Below are 12,065 nucleotides of genomic sequence, written 5' to 3'. Positions count from 1 at the left end.
AGTTATGGTATATGAATGTAACAGAAAAATATTGTGCTATAAAAATGATGAGCAGGTGGATTTCAGGAAAACCTGGAAATGCGTACATGAGCTGATGCTTAGTGAAGTGAGCAGAACAAGAAGGACATTGTACACAGTAGCAGCAACATGATGCGATGACTGACTTTGACAGACTTAGCTCTTCTCAGCAAGACAATGATCTAAGACAGTTCCAAAAGACTCATGAAGCAAAATGCTATCCACATCCAGAGAAAGAGCTATGGAGTCTGAATGCAGATTGAAACATACTATTTTTACTTTTTTTTCTTTCTTGTCATTTTCCCCTTTTGTTCTGATTCTTCTCCACATGACTAATGTGGAAATATGTTTAACATGATTGCACACGTATAGCCAATATCAGATTGCTTGCCATCTTTGGGAGAGGGGAGGTAAGGGAGGGAGGGAGAAAAAATTTGGAACTCAAAATCTTATAAAAGTGAATGTTGAAAAATGGCTACCCATTATAAAGGATAGAATCTCACATCCCATGCTTAGTAGTAAAATCACCATTCAGAGAATGTCACGTCCTTTAGAAACTGATTACATAATAATTTATTTGTCTGCTTTCCCAACTATAATGCCGGGATTTTCCTAAAATCCTTACCAGTGCCAGGGTTGGTGTCTCCATACAGAAAAATAGCAAGTCTCTCATGCCAGTGAGTATGGTGGAGAGAGGAAGTGAAGATGTATTTGCTCCATCTGTTTCTGACGCAGCCATCTACATTTACTATCACCGGGAGCTTTGAGGGAGAAGGGTAAGGCAGGGCTCAAGCTGAGATCAGGAAATTTAAACAGGAAGCCGATAGACACGTAATATGAGCAACATTTTAAAAACTATTTTTCATAATTTCTGAAGCGTTGATGATTTGTAGTCATTTCAGGCCATTTTTTTCTTTTTACAGCATCAGTCAAAGAGTAAGATGTGCTTAGAGCATGCAGTATTTAACTGAAGAATATTTAATATGAGAATATATTTTAAGGTGAAAGCCTGCTTTACATTAGTTAGATATTCTCCTCATTCTTATTAATCAAACAAACCCAGCTGATGGAATGAGACTGATCACTACCTCTCAAAGACACAGTCTCGTAGAACTCTGAGCACTGCCATGTTCCACTGTTGGCTACACCTCCTCTGTGCGTTTGACCAGAATTCCTAATGTAGAAGGTGGGGAATCCAGGAGTAATGTCCTTCTGCTTGGGGACAGGACTATTAGCAGCTGTGTGAGCATCGGTTAGATATGGTTGGCCCGGTTGGCATGGGATGTTTCTAACTGAACTTCTGACTTTTCTAACTGAACTGACACATAAGAGGCAAAGAAATGTTATACAGAGAAGAACACTAGCCTAATGGTTAGACAACCTATTTCTGGATCTTCCTGCTTCTTAGCTGTGTGGTCTCTTTACTACTTTGGGCCTGTTTCTGCTTCTGTAAAATAATGGATCGGACTCAATCACCTCTAATATTTCTAGTTCTAGAGATCTGATTTTTTTTTGGGGGGGTGAGGCAATTGGGTGTTAAGTGACTTGCCAAGGGTCACACAGTTAGTAAATCAAGTGTCTAGTCTGACATCGGATTTGAACTCAGGTCCTCTTAACTCCAGGGCCGGTGCTCTATCCACTGCACCACCTAGCTGGCCCGCTAGAGATCTGATTTTGATGGATGTATGTGGAGGGTCACATAGCCATTGTGTGTCAGAGGCCAGACTTCTGAAGCCAGCTCTTCCTGACTCGAAAATTCCATAAGAAATCAACTTCTTTTTGGGGAAATATTTTTAACCCTTAAAGGATTTCATTATATACTCTTTGTAAATCTTAAAGTACTATATGAGTATTATTGTTTTGATTATTATTATTATTATTACATATGTGAATATGAGTATTTACAAAGCACCTAAAGGGAACTGTGGATTGATTTCAGAGCATCCGCAAAACTGGATGGGGAAAAAAAATGACACCTTTATTTTCACTAACCTCTAACTTCAAGTTTAGAATTTCCTTCAATTATTTGAAAATGTTATTCTGAGAAGGGGTCCACAGGCTTCACCCAACTGCCAGAGGGTTCCAGGACACAAAAAAGGTTAAGAACCCCCATCTTAAGGTTTACAGATTCTTTCCTTACATTGACCCCATGAAGCAGGTAGTATGCCACTATCCCCATTTTATAGGGAAGAGAACTGAGATTTAAAGCAGTTAAATAAGTGACTTTTACATGGTCACCCGGTTATGAAGTGTCAGGTAATAATAATAACTAACATTTGTATAGCACTTACTACATGCCAGGCACTGTGCTAAGCACTTTCAAATTATTATCTCATTGATCCTCACAACAACAGTGGGAAGTAGGTACTAGATTATTCCCATTTTACATTTGGGGAAACTGAGGTAGACAGAGGTTAAAGTTAAGCTAGTAAGTGTCTTAGGCTGGATTTGAATTTAAGTCTTTCTGACTTCAAGCCCATGCTCTCCCACAGCTCCCCCTAGCTGCCCCAGAGCTAGGACCCAAATCTGCATCTTCTGAATCACAGGGCCATGTGGCTTCCCCTGTATCTCTGGTTTTTGTGGAAAACTATGGAAACTACATGTACAATGTATGAAAGGCAAAAGAAATATACACAAAATAGGTATTTTCATTGACATGGTCTGAATTGGTCTACTTGGAAGTTTATTTGAATTTTAAAAAGGGAAAAATCCATCTTTTGTTTCTCCTAGAATATTCTGGACCATCTTGCGAAGAGAAAGTAGATCCATGCGCCTCGTTGCCCTGCCAGAATAACGGGACGTGCTACGCTGCCCGGGCTCACTTTACCTGCAGCTGTAGTGCGGGATTCACCGGGCCCACATGCGCCCAGCTGATCGACTTCTGTGCCCTGAATCCTTGTGCTCATGGAACATGCCGCAGCGTTGGGACGAGCTATAAGTGTCTCTGCGACCCTGGTTTGTATTAGCTTCTTACTCATATTGGAAATTTCACTAGTCTCTAAATCATTTCTCTTAAATAAAAGAAACACATTCTTTTATGTGCCAGTTGGCATTTAATATTGAATGCTGCTATGCCTTATTTTAAGAATATCAGATGTAATAAGTTCCTATTCTGGGTGTCATACATGATGCATGAGGACTTCTTACATATGAACACCATGCTTCCATAGAAAAGGCAACAGAGTGTAGTCAAAAGAGTTAGGAAAACAAAAGTTCAAGCTCTGGCTCCTGCACAGCTACGTGACCCTGGGCAAGTCATTAAAATTCTCTGAGCCTTAGGCTTCACATCTGTAAAATGGGCACAGTACCTACGCTACCTACCCTATAATTTGGTTGTGAGAAAAGCTCTTTGTAAAAATTTAAATGCTAGATCAATGTGGTTTATTATTATTTATTACTATCATTATTAGCCCAGACTTGTGATTTTATTGATGTAAGGAACTCCTGATAAGAAAACTCCCTCTACCAATGTAGATCAGCATCTGCTCTGCAGCAAGAGTAGATTGAGGCTAAGTGAATTGCCCAGGGTCACACAGCTACCGTGTGTCAGAGGCCAGACTTGAACCCAAAAGGACTTTGGACTAAAAGACCAGCTCTCGCTATCCACTATGCCTCTAGGAAAAATTAAGGAGATTGGGGAGTAATAGGGAAATTCAGCAAGCATGTGAAGGGTGCTTATTGGTTTTTTCCATAGAGATTTAATTTTTTTTGGTATTCCTAGGTTCACAGGACTGTGAAGTACCTGCAGAAAACACTTCCCTCCTCCATCCTCTTTAAAATACTTCAGGAGGCTGGTTTTCTTCTATATTCTGTAAATCATGGGGGAGCAGGTGGGGTTGGGGTTCATCCCGCCCAGCAACTGAGTCTAGTATCCCATAACCCTCGTAGTCATGGGCTTCTGATAAATGTGTGACCTAAGCCCACTGTGGTGTACTTAGACCTGTTTCCTCTTATCTGGTACTCAGTGGAAATAGGAAACAGCTACTCACTATGCCTGGTACAATATCCCCTCATGTCCACTCTGCTATGTGTCTGTTGGGGTGAAACTTCTGAAAAAGGAAACACTCCAATGAAGTGATACTTTACTCTTCTGGGAACTTCCAAAATTGTTTGTGTGTGTGTGTGTGTGTGTGTGTGTGTGTGTCCATTGAGACTGAAAAAGATGATACAGAGCGTTGTTGTTCTTTTAAATGTGAGATGACTCACCCGAGGGCCCTTTCCAAAGCACTTCTCTGAATGTCAGAACACGGAGAATCATTTCCCATGGAGATGCTCTGATCTCAAACCTTCTTTGGAGGCTACAGTTTCTATTCTTCTGTTATGAACTTTCTTGGTCCTCCTTTAACCATCTCCTGGGAGCTATGCTTTCTTTACAAAGCCCTCAAAGACAAGGATCAGATATTGGAATACTAGCTAACTCTCAATCCCTCCATTTCCTTCCTAAGCTTTATAAAATCTTCACTTCCATTTAATTATAGGGGTTTTATGGTATAGTGAAAAGGGGGATGGATTTGGAATGAGAGGACTTGGTCTCACTGCCGCTTACTATCTGAGTGACCTTTGGTAAGTCACAATCTCTCTGGGTCTCAGTTTCCAAATCTGTAAAATGAGGAGAGGACAGCTAGGTGGCACAGTGGTTAGAGCACTAGGCTTTGAATCAGGATCATCTCCATGAGTTCAAATTTAGCCACAGGCACTTACAAACTGTGTGACCTTGGGCAGGTCACTTAACCCTGTTTGCCTCAGTTTCCGCATCTGTAAAATGAGTTGGAGAAGGCAAGGGTGAACCATTCTAGTATCTTTGCCATGAAAACCCCAAATGGGCCACAAAGAGTTGGACACAACTGAAAATGACTCAAAAATGAGGGAAGTTGGACCAAATGGTCTCTGAGATCTCTTCTAGATCAAATCTATGATTCTGTGAATTGAATCTATTTTAATGCCTTGATTAAAAGTAATTATTTGGAGAAAAATGTTAATTCTTAACAATGCAGAACAGAACACTTTGAACATGGGTGAAGTGGAAGATGTGTTATTTTCATATAAACTATACTGCACAGTGATGCCCTGTCCATTGATGCCCTGTTATCTAGCTTTTCTTAGACCTTGTAGTGGAAAACACTTTCCCTGTCCACTCTCCCCCTGGATTCCCTGCTCACATCTCACAGGTAGCCAGTTCAGGCATCAGCTGTGGTTGGGCACCCCATGGCTACTGATTCCTTTGAGTTTTCAAGTGCCACTGACAACCAAAGGTATCGTCACCAAGGTTCTTCTCCAGGAACTACAATTTGGAGGGCACAATTGAACACATGAACTGCTTTACCGCCTGGAAATAACTGAGCTGGGTGTTTGTCAGCAAGAATACTTAGGAACAACAGAAAGCTGTGAGGTGTTGTTATTAACACCTATCTGTAAACCACTGTAATAACTTATTTCTACCTCCCACCTACCTGTATTTAATTACTCCTTGTATGACCCCCTCCCTACCCTTTCTTCCACTTCCATCCCTGTCTTGACCAAACCAAATGGGGGCTTTTCAGTCTTGTTTGACTTACAGTAATAAGGTAATATTGTCTATATTAGGTCATGGGAGGTTGGGTATGGTGGCACATGCTTATAATCCTGGTAACTGGTGGGGTTAAGGCTGGTGGATCCCATGAGTTCAGAAGACCTGAGCTGCAGTAGGGCTAAAGCTGATCAGGTGACTGCATCGTCTGGCACCAATGTGGCGAGCCCCGAGGAGTGTAGGGCCACCAGGCTGCTTAAAGAGTGGTAAATCAGCGCAGGTCAGAAAAATGGGGCTGGTTGAAGATAACTCCTGATCAAAATTAGGATCAAGCCTCTGCTCTTCCTTAATAGGCAAGATAGCGAGACCCAGTTTTAAAAAACCCGAACCAACGAAACAAAAAATCCCAGTAGATCACGAAAGTCATTTAGTGCTCTGCCATCTCCTACCCCAGCCCCCATGATGTCATCAAGCAGAGGGCTTCTTAAACCTAATGGTTTATCTTATCTATTCTCTAACCCATGGGTTTGGACAACTGGAGTTTACTTGACCAGTTCATTAAAATACATCACTGACCACTCACTTTCCACATCTATAAAATGGGCATAATCACATTTGTACTCTATACCCCATAGGGTTCTGTGAAGGATCAGATGTGATCATGTATGTGGAGGTACTCTACATCTATCTAATGCCCCAAAATGCCTAAAACGCATCTCTCAATGTCATTCCTTAACAATAAAGGGAAGGCCCTGTGATGGCATGGGAGAACATTAGGTTTGGATCCTGAGGACCTGGGTTCGAATATTAGCTGGGCTGTTTACCATCTTTGCAAACCTGGGCATGTTCCCCTCTCTGGGCCTCAGTTTCCTGATACACGAGATGGGGAGGTCTTACTAGATGACATCTAAGGTCCCTGCCAGATATATCTTAGAGTGCTATGAAAAGGAGCAGTAGAAGTTCTACAGCCAGAAGGAGAATTTCATTATTAAGATTCATCCACCTACAGGACAGGTGAGTTATAGAGAGGAATGTATTATTAATAATAATAATGATGATGATGATGATAAGCCAGACCCTCTTAATGCTTGACCATGGAACAGGATTTCTTATACTACAGGCTCATCTTAAATCCCAGGCAAAAGCAGTATATGTGGGATACAGAGACTTTGACTGGGAAGCAGGCAGGGCCTGAGTTTAAGTCCTGCCTGGATTTGAGCTGTGTGATTCTTGGGACTTATCACAATTTCAGTAACCTTCAGTTTCCTCACATGAAAAATGGGGATAATGATATCTGTAGTAGCCACCTCACTAGTTTCTTGTGACTGTGGGAAAAGCACCCGCTCTAGCTTGTCTCCCCATCTGAATAACCATTATAGCAATAATGATACTATAATAATAATAACTAGCATTTATAGTGCTTTGAGGTTTGCAAAGTACTTTACAAATATCTCATTTTATCCTCATAACAGTACTAGATGGTTGGTTGGCTATTTTTATTCCCATTTTACAGATGAGGAAATTGAGGCAGACAGAGGTTAAATGTCTTGCACAGGATCACATAGCTAGTAAGTGTCTGAAGCTGGATTTGAACTCAGGTCTTTCTGACTCTAGCTTTAGCATGGTGCTCCTTTTATGAGGAGACCAATCTAGACCATCTCAGAGATGATGACTAGTGCTTCCAGCTCTAAATCTATGAAACTATGAAATGAGGTAAGGTTTGCAGAACACCTCAGAAACTTGAAAGGCCTATATTTATGCATGATCGAACACAGTATGGGAGTGTCCTGGCACAGACTTCCAAAGATCATGTTACCAAAGGGCTCTTGTAAATACTCTAAGATGGCTCCTTGGGTTGATGCTGTCCCAGAAGCTGCCTTTGGATCAGGTATTATATGAGAAAGAGGTACCTTAACATCTGGTCTGAATTGCTATTTTAAGAGGTGACTATGACAAGTATCTCAGTGTACCATTTCTGGTCTTCATCTCTTGGAGCATGTAATTGCCTCGCGCTCCTTTGCATAATAGAAGAATCCCATGAGAATAGGTTAAATTGGGTATTAAGCTGGAGAACAACATACATAGTCATCTTTCTGGATCACTAACACATCCAATTCCGTAATGGGGCAGCAGCCTGGAATCATATCAGGTTGATAATTATTCTACATCTGACACACACAAAAAAATGACTTTTTGATTACAGAAAGTCCGATCTGCCAGGCGCTCCCTTTTTCAAACCTCATTTTCAGGTTATTGAATGAGAGATTTTGATGGGATTTTAATATTAAGTAATAAAATGTCAGTGCTGTATAATCACCCTAAGGTTCTTTCTCTCAAAGAGCCATGTTAATGGATAGGCGGTGCATATTCTAAAAAATTTACAGGTTGGCAGCACATGGCCTTACAAAAAATTAGAGATTGTTGTCTCCTGACACTGAAACTGAGCATTGGAATGTGCAAGATTCCTGTGCACAAATTTCGTATCCAGGCTGTGGTTTACATCTGATTGCCTAGAGGGCATGCATTTAAAATGAAGCAGCAGACATTTGGAAAACAACTCCCATGGCCAGTGGTATACAGGATGCCTTAAATTGTGGGCATGTAACATAAAGCCAGGAATATAAAAGGTGTGCTTTAGTTATAATTGAATGGAAGCATTTAGGTGCCTCCCATGTGCCAGGCGCTTTAAAATTATTATCCCCTTTGCTCTTCGCAACAACCCTGAGAGGCCGGTTCTGTTTATTTATCCCTATTTACAGTTGAGGAAGTTGAGGCAGACAGAGGTTAAGTGACTCGTCCGGGGCCACACGGCTAACAAGTATCTGAGGCTGGATGTGAACCATGCCTGGTGCTATATTTGCTGCACCACCAAATTAATACACAAAGAAATGCCCGAGATAGTGAAGAAAGAGCTGAGAATCAATTTTCTTCCCCTTTTTTGCACTTCCCCTCCACCTTTCCCAACTCTCTTGATTTCCTTGATTCTGTGAGCTGTTTTTAAACACACACACACACACACACACACACACACACACTCAGGCACACACAATTAAGTGAATATGTCTTTCAAGGGAGAGGGAAAGCCACAACTGAACGATGTTTCTGGAGGGTTGGTTTTCTGTGGGATACGACTATACCAGTGATTGCACTGCAAAAGAGAAGTGGCGATGAAGACACTCCCTTTACCACCTAAGGCTGATGGCTGGCATCTTCTCCGCATCTCAGAGCCTTAGAGAATTTCCTGGAATATTGGGAGATTAAGTCACTTGCCCAGGGTCACGTGGCCAGTATGCGTCAGAGAAGGCTCTTGAATTCTGGTCTTCCTAACTCTGAGGACAGCTCTGTGGCACACTGCCCTTGGGTTTTCTTTATGTTCCTGAAAATTGACAATTTGGATAAGCGGTACAAAAGCAAAGCGATTACCCAGATGTCGTGTACCCCACTAGCAAGTGGAAGTATTTCTTCCATGCTTTTCTTCTTAGCTGAATGCAAGCCCTTTGAGGTTGCTGGTGATTACATTTTTGTCTTTGAATCCCCAGTGCCTAACACAATATCTGAGACATGGTGAGCACTTAATAAATTCTTGTTGAATTAGCTTCTCTACCCTGTTTGAGGGAGAGGAGCTTTCAAAGATCGTGAGGCTCCCTAAAGCCTCATGGCAGGGGTGGGTGCAATCCCAGTAACCAAGCAATCCCAGAGAAGCAGCCTTGGGCCGGTCCCTTCCCCTCTCTGGTCCTTGCTTTCCCCATTTGCAAAATATGGGAAGCTCTAAGATCTCTTCCAGTTGTATATCCATGACCTTAACGTCATGGAACAAAACTGTTACAAATGATCAAAGACTATAGATAAAAAGCAGGAATTTTTGCTGATTCATCACATCATCTTTGTGGTTGTTCGTTCATTTCAGTTGAGTCTGACTCTTCATGATTCCATTTGGGCTTTTCTTAGCAAAGATACTGGAGTGGTTTGCCATTTTCTTCTCCAGCTCATTTTACAGATGAAGAAACCGAGGCAAGCAGAGTTAAAGTGACTTGCCCAGGGTCACACAGCTAGGAAGTGTCAGAGGCTGGATTTGAACTTATTGATCACCATCATCTAGTATATTACTAATAATGGGATCAGGCCATCTGGATCTAATCATCATTAGAAAGAGGTAACACATTAAGCTTCTTCATAAGGAAGGATGGATTTTTTTTTCCTTCTTAAAGGTTTTCACATGTGCATCGCTTCAGGAATCTGTACCAGGTTCATTTCTCCTTTTATGTTTAGGATCTATGACTGTATAAAAGGACCAGCCAGGTCTTGCCTTGGTTTCTATTGCCAGAAATATTCAGAGGCCATTGTCCTTTTCATGGGAGCCCACAGTTAATGGTTCAGCTCTTCCACTGATGAGATCCTGCTGGCTCAATTGCAATGCCTACTGCTCAGCCATACAGAAATGGGACCTTTGCAGTATCAAGAAACCTTGGCTGGGCAATGGGTTGCTTTTGCCCTCCTAGCTACATCTAGGGGGCATTTCCTCTAGCATGTTGACCAGAAAACTTGATCCATTTTCCCAAGCAGGATGTCAGTGCCTGTGTTTGTCATGTTCTAGGCAGAGAACATATTCTCCTTGAAGGGTACGACAGCAGGCATTAAACATATCTCTTATTCTCCTCAGATTCTAATCAGGTCATTCAAGTCTAATCAGGTCATTAAGCCACTGTCACCAGTGTGGCTTAAGTTTCAAATTCTTGCCTTTACTTTCAAGGTCCTGAATAGGTTATTAGTGACCTGGCTGAAAGACTACCTCACTCTTTAGCATCTGTACACCCCTTAGCAGAATATACATGAGTCACTATACTTACTCCAAGTCTGCTTTTCCTGTTTTTTTTTCTCATGTTATTTCCTTCATATATTTTATATACCAGCCAAACTCAATCACTGGCAGTTCTTAGCACCCTCCATTGTATCCCCAGCTTCTGTTCTCTTGACTGCCCCTCCCCCACCTAATAGCCATGTTTCTCCAAGGAGGAGAATATACCCCCTCCTTAGTTCTACCTCAGCACCCCTCGCTTCCTTCCCAGCTCAGCTTAGGTGGTGCCTCTGGAAGGCACCTTTCCTTAAGTCCCTAGTTGTTAGCTACCCTATGTCTCTCTCCTCACAAACTCATGAATGTCTTTATGCCCCCATAATACAATGGATGCTCCTTGTGGACAGGAGCTATCATTCAGTTCTTATGATCCCTGGCCCCTAGCTCAGTGCCTCACACATAGTAGGCTCGTAATAAATAGGTGTTGGATGGAGTGGAATTGGATTGGATGGAATACTTCAGGGACCCCTTATACCAGTGCAGGTCACAAGCTAAGCTTAGTTGCCTTACCTCTGAGCTCCCTACCTCAGTCGATGGTCTTCATGAGTTTCTATAGCGGAGAATATTCAGTATGTGATGGCCAAACTTCTGGTGATATTCCTCTGGGAACTTGGCTTCTTAGTTAGCCCCCACAGGCAGACATCTAGATCACTGACAGGCGCCCTACTTGAAGCTCTTCCAGATTGATAGGACCTGCCAGAGCTTGTGATTCAGTGACATAATCTTTGGAGATAATCACTCCTATGAGAGTAGATGAGGCAATAAAGGAAAAGAGAGAGAGAGAGAGAGAGAGAGAGAGAGAGAGAGAGAGAGAGAAAGAGGGAAAGGGAGAAGGAGAAGGGAGAGAGAGGGGGGAGGGGGGGACAGAACACCACAGGAAAAGCCACCATTTTTATTGGAATGCCTCTTATCTTAAGTGTTGTGTACAAGATACGTGCTTGCTTCCTCCCAGGTACTCCGAGCTCTGGGCATTTTCACCGGCTGTCCCTCATGCCTGTAATTCTCTCCTTCCTCATCTGCCTTCTGGCTTCCTTGTCTTCCTTCAAGTCCCAGCTGTAGTTTCATGTTCTACAGGTCCCCTGATCCCCTTTTTCCCTCATCTTACTTAATTCTAGTGCCTTACCTCTGATGATTACCTCCAACTTTTCCTGTCTCTATCTTGTTTGTACAGTTGTTTGGAGGTTGTTACACCCATTAGACTGTAAACTTTTTGAAAGCAGGGACTGTTTTTTGCCTTTCTCTGTATCCTCAGCACTTGGCACAGTCCCTGGCACTAGAAGGCATTTAATCAGTGTTATTGACTGACTGAATAACTGCTGTTTTTGGTCCTGCCTTTTTTGGTCTTCTGAGAGTGCTTCGTTTTATCCTTGAAACTGAGAGGTGAAATTGAGACTAGGGAAAGGAGCACGGGTTTTGGATTCTGAGAATCCATGTTCAAATCTCACCTCTAATACTTCCTACTCATGTGATCTTTCTACTTGGATGAAGATACATGATTTGTGTAAGTCACCAACCCCTTCTCTCCCCTTAGTTTCCTTACCAGTAAGATGAGGGTGTTGTCTCATGGCTTCTGAGATTCCCTTCTGGGTCTAGTTCCAAGGTCCCTGGTTTTCTTTGCCTTTCCTCTCTCTTTTCTTTGTTTGGTTATACCTTTGGTATCCTAGCACCCCAGTATTTAGCCACGCACAG

The 12,065-nt window shown here is 42.2% G+C and overlaps 1 protein-coding gene across 1 annotated transcript in view; it reads left to right on the top strand.

Annotated features, from left to right (window-relative positions):
- DNER (delta/notch like EGF repeat containing) overlaps positions 1-12,065 on the top strand; it is a 344,569-nt gene that overhangs the window by 267,599 nt on the left and 64,905 nt on the right. Inside the window, exon 8 of the mRNA XM_027876054.1 lies at positions 2,749-2,973. Within this exon, the coding sequence (XP_027731855.1) occupies positions 2,749-2,973 (225 nt within the window). The remainder of the gene's footprint in view (positions 1-2,748; positions 2,974-12,065) is intronic.

Source organism: Vombatus ursinus, unplaced genomic scaffold, assembly GCF_900497805.2.
Source record: "Vombatus ursinus unplaced genomic scaffold, bare-nosed wombat genome assembly UNPS02014810.1, whole genome shotgun sequence".
NCBI classification, from domain to species: domain Eukaryota; kingdom Metazoa; phylum Chordata; class Mammalia; order Diprotodontia; family Vombatidae; genus Vombatus; species Vombatus ursinus.
This window is presented reverse-complemented; position numbering and strand designations above follow the sequence as displayed.